Consider the following 17,994-nt stretch of genomic DNA (forward strand, 5'->3'; position numbering starts at 1 on the left):
AAAATCACTAAGGTCGATTGTATTTTCAGAAACTTCATTAAAAAGTTTATCAAAGTAACTCACCCACCTATGTTGAATATCTTTTTCTAAGAAAAGTACTTTTTGATTTTCATCTTTAATACACTTTACTTGAGTTAAATCTTTACTTTTCTTTTCTCTTTGTTTGGCTAGTTTATACATATATTAAGCAGTTGGGTTGTATAGCATGTTGTATATATAATAATGGATAATTAAGGGGAAGTAATTCTCCTCCTCAAATGTAGCAGTTGTCCCATTGTTTCTATGATCTATTATCAACACTCCCCTTTAAGTTGGGTTGTATAGGTCATACATCCCAAACTTGCTACTGAGATTATTGAAGTGGTGTCGAGAAAAAGCCTTGGTAAAAATGTTAGTAATCTGATACTGAGTCGAGATATAGCTTAGCTGAACAATCCCTTCATTGATTTTCTCAGTGATGAAGTGTCTGTCAATCTCTATATATTTAGTTCGACATGGTGTATCAGTTTTTTTTTGAAATATTATCACTGAACAACTTAATATTGCTTTGGTTCACCATGTGTAGTTAAACTAACAACTTTAGCCACATTCCTTCATGAATTCCTAGGGTCAGGGCACGATACTCAGCTTATGCATTGATTTTTGACACCATAACGTACTTTTTACTTCTCCAACTAATAAGGTTATCCCATACAAATAAAGTAACTCGTGGTAGATCTTCTATTAGTTAGTTCTCTTACCATGGCTAGCATCAATATAGATCTCAATGTCACAGTTCTCAGTTTTCTTGAATATTAATTCACATTTTAGAGTCTCTTTTAGGTATCTCTAAATTCAAAAGACCGCTTATAAATGGCCTTCGTTTGGATCGCTCATTTGTTGGTTCACTATATCTACAAAAAATGCATTGTTAGGTCTTGTATGTAACAGATAAATGAATTCCCAACAAGTTTTTGATACCTCCATTTTTCAACTGGAGTGTTATCATTTTCTTTTAATACTCATCGATTGAGATCCATAGGAGTATCTGTTGTTTTGTGTCCCAACATTCATGTCTCCTTTAATAGGTCAAGATATATTTTCGCTAAAATATATTGTCTTCTTTTGATCTAGCTACTTCCATTCCTAGGTAGTATCTTAAAGTTTCAAGATTTTATCTCAAACTCGAAAGCTATTATTCTTTTGATTATTTCAAGCTCTTTTACATCATTGCATGTAAGAATAATGTCATCTACATATACAATAATGATTGCTATCATACTCCCACTTGATTTGATTTCGCAAATAATCTGTGATCAACCTAGTACTGATAGTACATATTGACAAGAACAATCTTGGTGAACCTTTCAAACCAAACTTCAGGGGATTATTTCAACCCATACAACGATTTCTTTAGTTTGCACACCATCAGATTATTGTGTTATTCTTTAATCCCGAAGGTATCTCTATATATATTTCTTCCTCAAGATCTCCATTTTAAAAATGCATTTTTAATGTCTAGCTGAGTAAAGGTCAATCCTGGTTGACAACCAATGACAGTAATAATCTTACTGTGTTGAGTTTTATCACCGGCGTAAATGTCTTCTGATATTCGATTTCATTGGACTTGGTGAACACTTTTGCTGCAAGTCTAGTATTGAACCTTTCTATGCTTCCATCTGCTTTGTATTTAACAATGAATACCTATTTGCACCTCACAATTCTTTTTTCATGTGGCAGAGTTGTTATGATCCATGTACCATTTTTATCAAGAGCAAAAATTTCTTCTTCTACGTCATCAAACTTTAACACTCTATTGGACATTCTATTTATGAGATAAGTGGTTATGAGAATTGCATCCCCTTATAAGTGTTTGGGTACATTTTTAGTGAATAAAATTAAACAGGTTACTTTAAGGAGATGTATGTTCTTTCTATTAACCACACCATTTTGTTACGGTGTGTCAACACAAGAATTTATATGAATGATATCATATTTGGATAGATAAGGGCCAAGAGTCCAATTGTAGTAATCTTTTGCATTATCAGTTTTGATAATTTGAATTTTTCTTTGAAATTGGGCGAGAATCATGTTGTTGAATGTTTCAAATATTCTGACACTTCCAGTTTTTTCTTTCATGAGAAATGTCCAAGTGGTTATAGTGTGATTATCAATGAAGTTGTCAAACCACATAGCCCCATTTGCATTTTTTATTTTTGAGGGTCCCCTAGATATCTCTATGAACTATGGAGAGGGGATGTATCAGTTTGTATTTCAGGTATGGTTGCACTTGTCGAGTATATTTAGCATGTTGATAAGTTTCACGCAGATAAGAACTAGGTTTCTTTATTGATAAGCAAATGAGGATATAATTTTTCAATATAATAGAAGTTAGGATGTCCTAGACAAAAAATGCAATAACATAACTTGACTCTTATGAGAAGTTGACTCATATACAAGACTCGATTCAAATGATTGTGAGTGATTGGATAATCCTTTTGAAGCGGAAGACTTAGTGAGCAAATAAAGTCTATGATACTTGTCAGCATTGTCAATCACCTTCTCGAGTCCATCACATGAAATTCACACAAATTAAGGTACAATTTAGTAACACAATTCATGTCGTGAGTAAGTTTATTGATAGATAGTAAATTGCAATTAATTTTAGGAACATAAATCACGGATTGAAGAATAGACTTTTTTGTGAATTTCATAGTTTCCAATAATTATTTACAGAAGACTCAGAATATTGTCCCAGAATTCTTTAGAGGGCTTCAGGTTGTTCTTTAATGAATTGACTACGTTCATGAGGCTTGTCATCCTTTGATGTTATGTTTGTCTGATTTTTTGCATCACCTTTGGCTTTATTGGGCTTCCAATCCGCAGTTTTTCAATAAATTTTCCAACACTTCTCTTTCAGATGACCAAGCTTCTTGTTATTTTCACATTACGGTATGTTCCTCTTTGATTTGTTATTTTGTGATGATTTGTGGGTGCATAAAGTTGAGTTGTTAATATTTGGTGTGGTGCGGTTGCTTTTCATCATGTGTTTCTTCCTACTCTCTTCCCTTCGCATTTCGACAAAGGCTTCATGAATTGAGGGAAGAGGTTTGAGTCCCATGATTCTTCCTTTAACTTCATCTAGGTCCTTATTGAGTCCTAAAAGAAACTTGATGGCTCTCTTCTACTCGACAATGGTTTTCTAAATAGCAGTCTTGCGAACACCCCCATGTGTGTATTTCATACATATCTAATTGGAGATAATATTTAGAGAGAGTGTTGAAGTATTGAGTAACATTCAACTCATCCTGTTGCGGGTCATGTAATCTCGTTTCAATTTCAAACAGCTCAGATGTTGTCAACACTTGAATAGGTTTCTCTAGCGGCATCCTGAATTTCGTTTGTCATTTCGTATGGGAGGAAGTTCTCTCCAATTTTTGTGGTCATTGAGCTGACAAGCCCTCATGTGATCTTCAATCTTCTATGTCTGATGTTTCATATCACTAATTTTTGAAGAGGGATTTTTTTCAGGTAGATGATCATCTTTTTATTTGCCACAGATATACATGAACACTGATTGAAACCATTGTATGAAATTATTGTCATGTAGTTTGTGATTAGTGATGTAGAAATAGTCTTTGGTTGCTATAGAGTCAAATATCTTAGGTTCGGGTTCAGATGTAACTTATGAGGAGGAATAAGTAGCTTTCATGACGTATTTTATCATCATTAGTAGTGAAGTTGTCTACTTTTAACACAAAATTTCCACTATTTCCACTAGAAAGAGAAACTGTGTGCCGCCAACACTGAATTTTTACTAGATAGGGAAATTGTTTGTCGCCAACACTGAGTTTTCACCGGAAATTGTATATTGCTGACACAGAATTTCAATCTCAATGTTCAGACCAACTATGACAACAACAATTTTTGTCCCCGTCGGATTAGAGAGCAACTACGCTGAGAACTGGGAAGCAGATTCAAGAGCAATTGTTGCTGAGAACCACAGTGAGGCCTACAAGTGTGAAGCAGAAGAACTTGAGGCTGAGAAGCAGAGGAATTCCCATGCAAGCCTTGGATTTCCACCGGAAAGAGAAAGTATGTCTACTGGCGCTAGATTCTAGAGAAAATTTCTATTGGAGAGAGATAGTCCCATCTGAACCTGTGGAGGTCCGGTTGTTGCGATTGATTTTGCTTTTCTCTGAGACAGGAAGAAGGCTTGAAGGTGCAACCGCTACACCTGATTTCCACCGGACAAAGTGCGGTTATGAGGCATGGAGAGGGCGGCGCCGAGGAAGTGCGAGGACGGCTCTGACAGCCAAGAAGTTAGGGAGGTCCTACAGGGAATATTCTACATGCTGAAATAGAGATCTAGGGTTTGTCTCCTAGCTCTGATACCATATAGAATTTTTGGAGGAGCTTTCTTAGAGGAAAACTATCTAGTTTTTTGTTCTTCTAATAGAAACAAATGACAAGTATGTATAAAGCTTAGACTAGCCCTAATATGATTGGAGGGAAATTCAAAATCATCATGATAAGAAGGATAGAAATAAAAACATAATAATGGATAATAAATGGAGAGCAATTCTCCCCCGCAAATGTAAAAGGCCCATGGTTTCCTAAACCGTGGATGGGCCCCCTATGGTCCATTATCAACACATACTTATAGTCTTAAGTTTTTGGTCGAAAACATGTTTGACCATTAGTGTAATAACTCATTTTTGGTCTTCTTTGGTCCTCACTCTCTAAAAATGTGGTATCAGAGTTACAAATTTTGTTAGAATAGCGTGATTCATGTTGTCTACTTTTATGTCTTTTGTGTTGGGAAAAAATCAAGTGCTTAAGGGCAAAAGGAGCGCGAGTACTATAAGAATAATCTGCAAGGAAACACACCCAAAAAATATGAAACAAGATAATTTACTCAGTTTTGTGAGATCCATTTATGTACACAATCGCACATAGAGATTATTTCACTAGTCCAAGAGATGAAGCTTTCAGGGAGGAAGCGATCTCCGTCAAGGTTCGCATTAGATCCCCTACGAGCTTCTGGATGTGAACAAATGGCACGTCCTTCCACCAGAAGGCGCTAGTGAATGAATAGGTTGAAAGGCTTGTACGCCCAATCTGTGGTTGGTAGGTGCTCGATCTAACAAGAAGTACGGCTACCTGCCTAGAAGTTGTTCGGTGTTTCAAACCGGAAGTCCAAACCCCAGGCCAGTGAAGTTCAGTGGTTCTAGATTCCTGCCTTGATTATAATATTTGTAATCAAATATCCTTTTATCTCACAAAAACTCTCTCTCTCTCTCAATCACAAATTCCCACTCATCTCCCTTTCTCTTCAGAAGAGCCAACCTACCCACACATATATATCTCTTGAGAAGTTCCACCTCGCTTGACCATGCCACCAACTTATTGACTCATTTAGATAGCTGCCTCTTCTTGTCACCTATCAAGCCATAGGGTGCTATCAAGAACCATTAGCCACTATCAACTTGATGTCTAACTTGTCTCCTTTGTCGGTTTAGCCACGGGCCTCATGTTATTGCCACTGACCACCTATTGAATTGAGAGAGGTGCACTGTATAGATCTATTAGTTCCACTGCTAATTTCATCTTTACCTTGGTAACCATTTTTGTCCTAAATGCGCGAACAAGATCTTTACCAATTTGTATTCCAAATGTTATCAAAGTCTTGTCTTTTTGTGTTTTGGAAATTTGTAATCAGAATTGTTAATGGAATCGGGCTCCTTTTCTAATGTTTGAAACTTTGTATCACAGTGAGAAGTTTTATCCTTCAGATGATGGTTGCATGTAACAGCCCAACTTTGATTCTTTTTGTTCCAGAGGTCTCAACACATAAAAAGTAGAGAATCCCTTGTACCGGATATCATTTTTATTTTTTTCAAGGCATTTACATACATGCCACTCAATTCCTACGTATTTACATACTTAAACACCTAAATTTTAGTTCATGCCTTTCTACTACCCAAATCTTTTATATCATGCATAGGTAAGTATGTATGTAAAAATTGAAATTTAAGTGTTAGACATGTAAAAATGTAGGAATTGACTGGTATGTATGAAATCATCCTTTTTTTTTTGTGTGTGTTAAGATTTTTAAAGTTTGACAGCCGGTAAGATACTAAAAGCATGGGTTAATAATTTAAATCTTGTCTGCCCTTAGCTAGAACTGCATAAGGGTTGAAAATCTTTTGCTTGAAGCTCTCACCATCATTAATGAAAAGAATTGTTATATTTTATTATTTGCAGGTATACCAGAACTTTGTGTATTGTTTCTAATTTAAACATTCATTTTGAACATCAATGTGTTTTCTATACCTATTCATGCTTAAGGAAATAAAACATAAGAAGCTAATAAAATAAAGGTTAACAAAAGATAAATTTTAAGTCAATTTGGTAGAGTCAAATTAAATTTTTCATAAAATTAACACTAATAATGTTGCGCAAACATGGTTTTCTGGACTGCTCTTGCAAAGGCATACTCATGGTACTTTTTAATTTCAGTGCTGGGAGAAGGCAGAGTTTCCCTTCCATGTTATTCCAAAGCTTGCTGCTCTGAATGTTGCTGGGGGAACAATAAAGGTGAGAGGCATTTACATACATATGAAACAATTCCTAATGTATTTACATATCTAGCAGGTAAATTTTAATTTTTACATTTATAACACTCAAATCTTTCATGTAACATAAAAAATATCACTCTTACCAATGCACAGGTAAAGTGTTATAAGTGTAAAAATCAATGTTTGGATATTAGATATGCAAATACATAGGAATTGTGCGGTATGAATATAAATCTCTCTAAAGATAATAGCATTACTGTCCTTTTTTACTTATAAATTTATGTTTATACCACTGGTTCTTTGTTTGGCAGGGTTATGGTTGTCCGGGACTTTCGATCACTGCTAGTGCTGTTTCTTTAGCAGAGATTGCTAGAGTCGATGCTAGCTGTTCCACCTTTGTATTGGTTCATTCTTCATTAGCAATGCTTACAATTGGTATAAATGAAATTTGGCTTTTGGTCCCATCTCCTTGTGCAAATGTTAATGTAGTTTCTAGGCGAAAAAAAAACTTCAATATTTTGCTTTGGAAGATTTGCATGCATACCACTCATTTCTCATGTATTTACATATCTAACAACTAAACTTCAATTTTTACATATATACCACCTTACCAATGCATAAAAAGGTGTATTTTACCTTTTAAATGTTGAAATGATGGTATTTTTGATATGATATGAAAGACTTGTGTGGTATAAATGTAAAAAGTAAAGTTTGTGTTCGATATGTTAATATAATACATAGGAATTGGTTGGTATGTATGTAAGAGCCCCCTTTTTTTCTCATGTTTTCTGTAAAATACAGGACTTTGCGGATCAGAGGCGCAAAGACAGAAATATTTACCATCGTTAGCACGATTTAGTACAGTTGCATGTTGGGTAATTCAATTTGATTTCAATACAAAGTGCTTGTTAAAGTCCTTTTAACATTTTTTTGAAGTTTTATTGCTGAATTTACATATTCCAGGCTTTAACTGAGCCTGACTATGGAAGCGATGCAAGCTCTTTGAGTACCACTGCGACAAAGGTTTCCTAACCTATATTACTGAATAATTTTTTTTATTAATTACATAAATATCTATTTTTGCAATATCTTAAATTTTCATAGTTCATACATATTACTTATAGCCATTACTTTGGAACAGGTTAATGGAGGTTGGTTATTGGAAGGACAGAAGCGGTGGATAGGAAACAGCACGTTTGCCGATGTCCTGGTTATTTTCGCTCGGAACACAAGTACAAACCAGATTAACGGGTAATAACAACTCGCTTTCTTATGAAAAAAATTTGGGACAGGATATCCTGACCAGTTTTTGGTTATAATGGATCCCAAAACTGTTGGATTTGCTTTGAGGTCATTGCAATATATCAAAATTAAAATTTGCAATTTTTCCCAACATTTATGAACCGCTTGAGTTTTCATGTTAGATTGCAGTGGAATATATGGATTTTGAACTGTTTTTCTATCTTTGAGTTTACATATCTAATACGTAAACTTTCATATTTACATGTATTACATTAAAAAAATTAACATCACATCAAACATACCACCATTATTAACTTTTTAGAAGTGTACATTTTTCATGCATAGGTTTTTGAGACAAAGTGTTAGAAGTGTACATATTAAACTTTTGGTGTTAGACATATAAAATATTAAACTTTTGGTGTTAGATATATTAAACATAAAAATTGTGCGATATGCATGTAAATTTTCCTTCATTGATTTTGTTTTGATGATTTCAGGTTTATTGTGAGGAAGGGTTCCCCTGGTTTAAGTGCTACCAAAATAGAAAACAAAATTGGGCTAAGAATTGTTCAGAATGGAGATATTCTATTAAAGAAAGTATTTGTCCCAGATGAGGATAGGTTACCAGGTGTTCATTCCTTTCAGGACACAAGTAAGGTATGCTCTTGTGTTGCTTTTAGGCATCCAAATTCTATGTATCTACATATCTAACTCCTAAACTTCCTTCTTACATTTATACCACTCAAATGTTTCCTATCACATCAAAATTATCAGTATTCTAACTTTTAATGTGAAATATAAATACTACACAATTCTTACATATTTACATATGTAACAGCTCAACTTCCATATTTACAAACATAACTCTTCAATCATTATCATCGCATAAAAAATGACACTATGCTATCTTTTCAAAAGTGAATAACTCCTTTTCATGCATACATTGTTAATACCAAGGTTTTATAAATATAAATATCAAATTAGGTGTTGGATATGTTGTTGCATATGGATTGCATGGTATATATGTAAATTTCCCTTTAATTAATTTGTGAAAAACTTGAACTACCCTGGTGTTTTCAAATCATTTTTTTTTTGTATTAACTTCTTTTTTTTTAAGATTTGTATCCATGATGCACATTTACATGTATGGGGGATATAGATATGAAATAAACTTGAGGCATGTCTATTGGCTTAATAATTGTAAAAATCAAATAAACATAAAATGTATACCATCTAATTATATAATAATTAATTTTATATCTCTACAAAATAAACAAAAATTAACTTTTTAAAAAAGGCAATTTAAATAAAATGAAGTGTTGCAACAAAATAAAAGTCTCAAATTAAGATGGCATATATGTAAAAATTGAACTTGTAAGTGTTAGTGCATAGGATTGAGTGGTATGTTTGTAAATCTTCCCATAAGTTTTCATTCATGTATTGTACTATATGCTCTTCATTTATGAATGATCCAAACACAGGTACTCGCCGTTTCTCGCGTTATGGTTACATGGCAGCCGATCGGCATTTCGATGGGCGTATTTGACATGTGCCATCGGTAACAATTTTTTACTCTGGAAATTATTATTTTTTATTCAAAATCTGATTTCCTTAGTTAACTCGATGTACGAATCGATCAACTAAACCAGGTATCTTAAAGAACGGAAGCAATTTGGAGCCCCACTCGCCGCATTCCAAATCAACCAGATAAAACTAGCTCGCATGCTCGGAAACATTCAAGCCATGCTTCTTGTTGGTTGGCGCCTCTGCAAGCTATATGAATCGGGAAAGATGACTCCTGGTCAGGCTAGCTTGGGGAAGGTTAATCAGTTTCTCACCAAGTCGCTAAATTTATATAAAGAAATCTACATACATATCACCCAATTCCTATGTATTTACATATCTAACAACTAAAATTTACTTTTCACATTCATTGCACCCAAATATTTCATATAACATCAAAATTACTACATTTTTTTTTACTTTTAAAAAGTGGAAAACACCTTTTCATGTATAGGTAAAGCGGCATAAATACAGGCAATAATTGAACTTTAGGTGGTAGATATGTAAATACATATGAACTCTTTGGTGTATGTGTAAGTCATTCAAATTTTTATTGTTGGAAATTTTTGGAGAGGAGGGAGATTTGGATTATTGGAAATGATTGAAGAGAATAAGGATAATTTTATTACTAAGCTTTGTTGAGTAGTTTCCAACTTACGACAACAAGTTATGCCTAAGTTATGCCTATTTCTATTTATAGGCATGAGAGACTAAATCTAGAATCTTCTAAACTCTTACATTTATTTATAGAAAAAAATACTCTAGATTCTTTCTATTTAAATATTCTAGAGTATTCTTATTTAATACAAGTTTCCTAGAATCTTTTACTTAAGGCTAGGTAGAATAATATAGAACATTAGAGAAAAAACATCAATTTTATCACACCTTGATGCGAATTTCGATTACTCCAATCATATTGCATAGCAGTTCAAACTTTCCTCTTGGAAGTGCCTCTGTGAATATGTCTTCTAGTTGTTCTTCGGTCTTGCAGTACTTGAGCTTAATTTTTGTATTTGTTGCAGCTTCTCTAATGAAATGATATTTGATACCAATATGTTTAGTTTTGCCATGAAATATATAATTTTTTTCCATTGTTATAGTTGATTTGCTATCATAATAGATTTATATAGCTCCTTTTTGTGGCTTTCCCACATCTTCTAATATGTATTTTAGCCATATAGCTTGGCTTATAGTCGTGGCAGCTGCAATATATTCTGTTTCGGCTGATGATTGTGCAACAGTTGCTTGTTTCTTTGATGCCCAAGAAAATATTCCTGAACCCTATGTGAATGCACATTTTGAGGTGCTCTTCTTGTCATCCGATGATGTGGAATAATCACTGTCAGTATATCTAATTAGCCTTGTGTTAGGAATGGATTCAAACCGGATAACATAGTTCCTCGTTCCTTGTAGATATCTAAGAACTCTTTTAGCTGCTCCTTGATGAACTTGGCTTGTACTTTGCATAAACCTTGAGAGTAGACTTGTTGCATACATGATGTATATTCTTGTCATTGTTAGATAAAGTAAGCTTTCAATGAGGCTTCAATAGAATGTGTTATCAGCCTTTGGTGCATTATCACTTCATAAGTGTCTTGTTATCTAGTGGAGTAGCTACTAACTTGAAATTGTTCATTTTAAATTTTCTTAAAAGATTTTCTATATTATTTTTTTTTTGTGAAGTGAAGGTCCCTCTTTCATTTTGAATTACTTCTATCCCAAGAAAATAATGCATAAGGCCTAAGTCGTTCACCTCGAATGTCTTCATCATGTGTACTTTAAAACCTTTTTTATCATCTTTTCATTATTTCCTGCAGAGATATGATCATCTACATATATGGAGACACTAAGAGTGTAGCTTTTACCTTGAGTTTTAATGTATAATGTTGGCTCACTTTTGCTCCTTCTGAAGCCTTGTTGTATGAAGTAGTTGTTAATTCAACTATGCTAAGCTCTTGGGGCGTACTTTAATCCATACAAAGCCTTCTTTAACTTGAGAACTTTGTTCTCTTGACCTTGTACTACAAATCCTGGAGGTTGTTTCACATAGATCTCTTCTTCCAGTTGCCATTTAGAAATGCAAATTTGACATCTAGTTGATACATCTTCCACTTGTTTTGCGTTGCAAGTGCAACTAATGTTCTTACTGTACATGTCGAGCAATTGGAGCAAATGTCTCATTGTAGTCAACTCAAATTGTTATGAGTATCCCTTAGCAACTAGTCTTGCTTTATATTTTTGAATTGATTTATTAGGATTGAGTTTCGTCTTGTGCATCACAGTTAACTTCAATTGCTTCATTTTCTTGTGAAGAGTGTATTATTTCCCTTGTTTTGTTTTTCTCAATTATCATTATTTCTTCTTCCATAGCTTTTCTCCACACTTCTTGCTTTGAGGCTTCTTCAAAACTTTATGGCTCCATGATTGTCAAGTTACAATGTTTACAATGTTCATATATTTCTGCTAGAGATTTTGTTCTTCTAGGTGGTGATTATGGAGATGAGTCTCCACCTTGATTTGGCTCTTGCAGGTGCTTGTGTTGATGATTCTGGTTGATTATTGACCTCTGCAACCTATTGATGTGTTATTTGTGTCATATTGACACTCCTTTCAACCTTTTTTGTCTCTCAATTGTATGTAACATCTTCATCAAATTCCACATCTCGACTAGTGATAAGCTCCTTTGTTCTTAAGCTATAGACTCAATATTCTTCAGATTGAGTACTATAGCCTAAGAAAATTCATTTTTCTATCTTTTCATCTAATTTGTTTTTTTTTTCTTGTGGAAAGTCAACATAGCAAATACAACCAAAGACTCTTAGATGTCTTGCAGAAGGCTTCCTCCATTCCAAGCTTCAATTGGTGTCTTGTCTTTCACGATTTTAGTTGGGCATCTATTTAGTAAATAGACTGCAGTATGTACAACTTCTGCCCAAAAACTTTTTGGAAGACTCGTATCCATTAGCATGGTTCTTCTTGTTTTTATTATAGTTTAGTTGTTTTTTTTCAGAAATTTCATTTTGCTCTGGCACATATGCAACTGTGAGTTGTCGTTCACCACCTTTTAATATCTTCAAGTAGTAGTCACTTTGTTTTTCAACATAAGTTTTGAATTTTTTGAAAATCTCGAATACTTGTGATCACTCTCGCAAGAAATAGACTCATGTCTTTCTTGTGTAGTCATCAATGAAAATGATGAATTATCTGTTTTCCTCTAGAGATGGAGTATATGCATTGGTCCACAAATTTCGATGTGAAAAAGTTGGCTCCTTAGCTCTCTATGCTTTGCCTGATTGAAATGACTGTCGATGTTGTTTACTGAGTAAGCATCCTTCACAAACATTATTGATTTCCTTCATTGTAGTGAGATCTTTTATCATGTCTTTTTGATGCAGAATCTTCAGCTCGCCCAAGTCGCTTATGTCAAATCCATGACTCATCTATTTGTGTCTCATTACCATATTATTTATGTACCTCCACTAAATAGGAAAGCACTTGTTCTCTTTTATTTTGATCTTTGCAATTTCTAAGGGATTTGTCTTGCTTGCTCTAAAAATTCAAAGAGTATATTTTCTCGATCATTTGACCCACACGAAGTAGATTTTGATCAATGTTTGGGACTAAGAGTACATCACTGATATATCTTTTCTCTTTTCTTGTGTTAATGGCTATGGTGCCTCTTTCTGTTGCCTCCATGAATTCACCATTTCCTACTTTGACTTTTGTCTTGGTTTTTTCAAGACTATAAAATAGTTCTTGATTTTTTATTATGTGAGTACAACAATCACTATCTAGATACCATGTGTCTTTTTTCTCTTCTACTATAACTGGACAAGCATAGAAGAGATTTTTATCTTCACTTTTCCTTTCTGAAAAATTGGCCCGTTGATTTTGCTTCAATCGACAAATATTTTTGTGTGCCCAAATTTCTTACAATTTTGGCCATGTGGTTTTCCTTTAAACCAACAATCTTTCTTCAAATGACTTTTTCTTTTGTAAATGTCATATGGAGAATATTTCTCACATTTTTCTTGATTATTTTTATTTTTAAAACTTTCATGTGAATTTCTCCCACCTTTTGATATATGAGACCGTAAATTTATTTTAGATTGAAAGGTGTTTTCTGTAGTATTCTCATTTCGCTTTTTCAATTTTTTTTTCGTATGCTTCAAGGAAGCCCATTAATTCTGTTCGTGATAGAGTTTCTAAATCCCTTGATTCTTCAATTGCATATATTATTGTATCATATTTTTCTGTACAATAAATTAGTATCTTTTCTACTATTTCCTTATCAGGAATGATTGCTCCATGGACTCATTTGATTAACTATTTCATTTATCTTGGAATTTTCATCTTTTGCGGTCTTTTTATCTTTTATTTTAAGACTCTCAAAATCTCATTTAAACTTTTGTAATTTGATGGAGCGTATCTTTTTAGTTCCTTCAAACTCTTCCATAATGTGTCCCGCGCTTGCTTTGCAGTTGTTGCACCCATGATTCAAGGAAATATATCATCTGTCATGCTTGTTGTAAAACAAATAATTCTTGAGAGTGCTTTTTTGATTCTCTTCAAACGCCTTCTTTTACTAGGTTAAAAGAGTTGAAGTATCTTCCGAAGTATTGAATCCTTCTTCAACGATCTTCCTTAATTTTAAGAGTGAAAATAGGTCTTCATATTGATGGACCGAAAATCATAATTTTCTCCATTGAAGATTAGAATCGGGATGATGAGCGGTTTTGCTCTGATACTATCTGTTGGAAATTTTTGAAGAGTATGGAGCTTTGGATTGTTGGAAATGATTGAAGAGAAAAAAGATAATTTTATTACTAAGCTTTATTGAGTAGTTTTCAGCTGACGGCGACAAGTTATGCCTATTTATAGACATGAGAGACTAAATCTAGAATCTTCTAAACTCTTACATTTATTTCTAGAAAAATATACTCTAGGTTCTTCCTATTTAAATATTCTAGAGTATTCTCATTTAATACAAGTATCCTATAATCTTCTACTTAACATTAGGTAGAATAATCTAGAACATTAGAGAAAAACACCAATCTCATCATTTACATTATTTTGTCAGACTGAACTAACCGTATTGTGGATTCATTCACTCAGGCTTGGACCAGCAATAAGGCCAGGGAAACTGTTTCTCTTGGCAGAGAACTACTTGGTGGCAATGGTATCCTGGCTGACTTCTTAGTGGCAAAGGTTAGCTTTTCTTTACTGTTCTTCATCATAATAACAGATAACCCGTGTCAATCTGAGTTAACAGGTTGAATTGGACCCGAATTTGACATGATACCAACCTGACCTGTTTATTAACTCAGGCATTCTGTGATCTGGAGCCAATACTTTCTTATGAAGGGACTTATGAAATCAATAGCTTGGTGACTGGAAGAGAAATTACGGGGATTGCAAGCTTTAAGCCTGCTGTGCTGGGTAAAGTAAGCCGCCTTTAATTTTGATTTTAAGCCCGTGGAAGAGGAGGTTTAATGCTCAAATTATGCTCATTTAATTTCTAAGTTGTGTGTATCATGCAATAATATGAAATTTGTTCGTTAGCTTCTAGAATAAAAATAACACCACAATAAATTATGTTTATTGCTGCTTATATGTACTACCGGTGTCTTGTTGGATGGCGCTCTGTCCCGGGTTTGAATCCATCTTGATCGAATTAACACATATGGGGTTGACAGACACATGTTGCCAATATTTATATATCAAAATTTATGCGTGAAAAAGATAAATTTTATTTAGAAGGTTAATAATAGTGATAATTTCAATGTAATATTAAGCATTTTGAGTATTAATATATATGTGTATATAAAGGCATAGGAGTATTTATATGTAAATATGTAAAAACTGTGTGGCATGAATTTAAATCTCCATTAAAAAACTAATCTTATTTTGAAACATAATTAATTATTTGTTTAGTGTTAAAAATTCTTAAACAAATTGTTTCCATTGTGACTTAGTACATGTTGTATATATATAAATATATTTTAATTTCTTATAGAACTTTTCATTAATTTTATTTATTTCTTTTTTTTTCTCATAAATTATGAAATAAGAAATTTAATAGGCTCAATTAAAATAAAAAAATAAATATATATTAGTTTTATTAAAATATAAAATTGTATAGCATTAACATGCATATTATATGTTTACACATGTAGCAGCAAAGTTTCAATTTTTATATCTATAACCCTCAAATCTTTTGCATCATATCAATAATATATAACTATTATTAACGTTTGAAAAAACGAAGCACATCTTCTCCAAACATAGGTAAAGTGTAAATTTAGATGCTAAATGTGTAGATACAGAGAAAATGTGTGATATATATATGCAAACCTTCCTCAATTTTAATGCAAGCCTCAACCACACCTTTTCTAGTTTCTATTGTCCAGCTTTATTTTAAAATTTAATTCTCATCTAAGGATAGCCATTTTTATACATAAATTTATAAAACCAATACAATATAAATATAAATATTACACTTTAAATGTCTAGTTGAAGAAAAATTATTCTGTCAAAACGCCTAACGTAGAGAATTATTCGAAGTCCAATGAAATCAAGCTACTATGCAGTGACAGAAAAAAAAATAAATTTGTCTGGTAACACAAGATAATATTTCTCCTGTGTTATTCATGTGGTATTGTGTTTTATTCAAATGTTAATGATGTGTTATTTTGTTATTATAACACTGAAAATATTCCTAGAACACAATAACCCTAAATAACATATAATAACAACTAAATAATACAGAATAACAGGTGAGGAATATTAACGTGTTACTGGGTTGTTGTTTTTTTTTTTTTGTCACCATCACGTAACGTGATTTTATTGAACTTCAAATGACTCTCAACGTTAGGAGTCCTGACAGAATATGCGCTCTTATTTGAATTGTGTGGATACCTATGAAAATTCCTTTTTATTAGAAGATGCCTAATGTCATTTTCCCAACCATGAAGGAATGATAAGCTAGAAAATGCCTTGGCTTGTGAATGTTGGAAACAACAAATAAATATTCATTTTTGGGAACAATCATATAAAGCATAAATACATCATAGAAAAAAAAAACAAAAAGAAGAAATAATATATGAACAATATCATCTATATCGTTCACCGGCTCCATCAGCCGGTGTCGGTGACATGATATCACATCAGCCGCCGAGGCTTCGCCGGTGTCTTCTTTCCCCCGCCTCTAGTTGCCGGCGTGACATGGAGAACGTTCGCCTGAGGCCCCCGATAGTCGTCGGTCTTCACTGCAAGCGACCTCCTCTCGTCTTCTCCTTCTGTAGCGATCATCAAATTAAGCCTTTTCATCCATTAAATATAAATAGGTATCCCTATATTTGCCTTACATAAATTCATAGACAGAATATGTAATTATATATTTAACATTGAGAGTTTGATATTTATATTTATATCATTTTACATATGCATGAAAAAATGTGTGTTTTACTTTTCAGAAGTTCATGACATTGATATTTTCATATGATATTAAAACTTTGAGTGCTATAAATAAATTATTTTCACACAAGTAGGGGTGTAAACGAAAAGTGTGTTCGTTTTGAAAATATGTTCGGCTCGTTTATGTTTCGATCAAAAAGTGTATTCGTGTTCGGCTCATTTTCTTAACGAGCCGAACACGAACAAAGGGCCGTTTTCACAACCCTATTCACGTAGTTATCAGATGTTAAGAATTGAGGTAAGATTTAAAAAATTATTGTTTATATTAAAACATCATTTGAATCTAATTTAATAATTTTTATTTTATTTTCTTAGTTAATACTTTTATTTGATTATAAATTTTGTATCCCTGTAGTCAATTAAAATTTTAAAAAATCCTACTCATCAAAATATATATAATTGATGAGTAGTATTTTAAGCCAAAAAGAGCCGAAACACGAACAACAAATCTTTGTTCGTGTTCGACTCGTTAACTTATCGAGCGAGCCAAATACGAGTTTCTTAATGAGCCGAATACGAGCTGTTCGCAAAGAACTAGTCATTTTAACAACCCTGCACACAAGAAGTTTGAAGCCGGGACTTATGAGTTTAATCTATATGTGTGGGCCCCAACCTAATTTCCTTCAGCCATTTATATACATACCAACTAATTCATATGAATTTACATATCAACACCAAAACTTTATCTTTTCCTTTTATACCATCAAAATCTTTCCTATCAAATTAAAAATATTACTATTTTAAATTAAAAAATAGAATATATATTTTTATGGTAAGCGCGCGCGTGTTTTTATGTTTGGACGAGCGCGCGCCGCGTACCCCGATTTGTTGTCTGGCATCCACGGTATAAGACCTCTTGGGCCAGGGGTTCGAATCCCCTTTAACACAGTTGACATCAAAGTGGTGGTAGTTGAATTGTTAGACACATTAGAGGTTGCTAGAGACTCGTATACTAGCCTCTGACTATTATTTATATGCTGGTCTGTTGGTGGATGGGTCATTGTAAGTCATCTTAGGTCAGGGGTTAGACCCCCGTGGTGCGGGGTTCTCGAATAGTTAGCAAATGACACAGACTTTCATCATGGGGCCTAACGCACAGAAAATCGGTATTTGGATCTCTGTCAAATATCGATTTCCTTTAAAAATAATATAT

At 33.4% G+C, this 17,994-nt stretch overlaps 1 protein-coding gene across 1 annotated transcript in view; it reads left to right on the top strand.

Annotated features, from left to right (window-relative positions):
* LOC110028379 (acyl-coenzyme A oxidase 4, peroxisomal-like) overlaps positions 1-14,976 on the top strand; it is a 21,937-nt gene extending 6,961 nt beyond the window's left edge. Inside the window, exons 4-13 of the mRNA XM_020730211.1 lie at positions 6,502-6,579; positions 6,872-6,995; positions 7,362-7,435; positions 7,524-7,583; positions 7,702-7,811; positions 8,300-8,459; positions 9,284-9,360; positions 9,452-9,623; positions 14,481-14,573; positions 14,693-14,976. Of these exons, the coding sequence (XP_020585870.1) occupies positions 6,502-6,579; positions 6,872-6,995; positions 7,362-7,435; positions 7,524-7,583; positions 7,702-7,811; positions 8,300-8,459; positions 9,284-9,360; positions 9,452-9,623; positions 14,481-14,573; positions 14,693-14,824 (1,080 nt within the window). The 3' untranslated portion in view covers positions 14,825-14,976. The remainder of the gene's footprint in view (positions 1-6,501; positions 6,580-6,871; positions 6,996-7,361; positions 7,436-7,523; positions 7,584-7,701; positions 7,812-8,299; positions 8,460-9,283; positions 9,361-9,451; positions 9,624-14,480; positions 14,574-14,692) is intronic.
* Positions 14,977-17,994: the final 3,018 nt, after the last annotated feature.

The sequence above is a fragment of the Phalaenopsis equestris genome, unplaced genomic scaffold (assembly GCF_001263595.1).
Source record: "Phalaenopsis equestris unplaced genomic scaffold, ASM126359v1 Scaffold000511, whole genome shotgun sequence".
Lineage (NCBI taxonomy): Eukaryota > Viridiplantae > Streptophyta > Magnoliopsida > Asparagales > Orchidaceae > Phalaenopsis > Phalaenopsis equestris.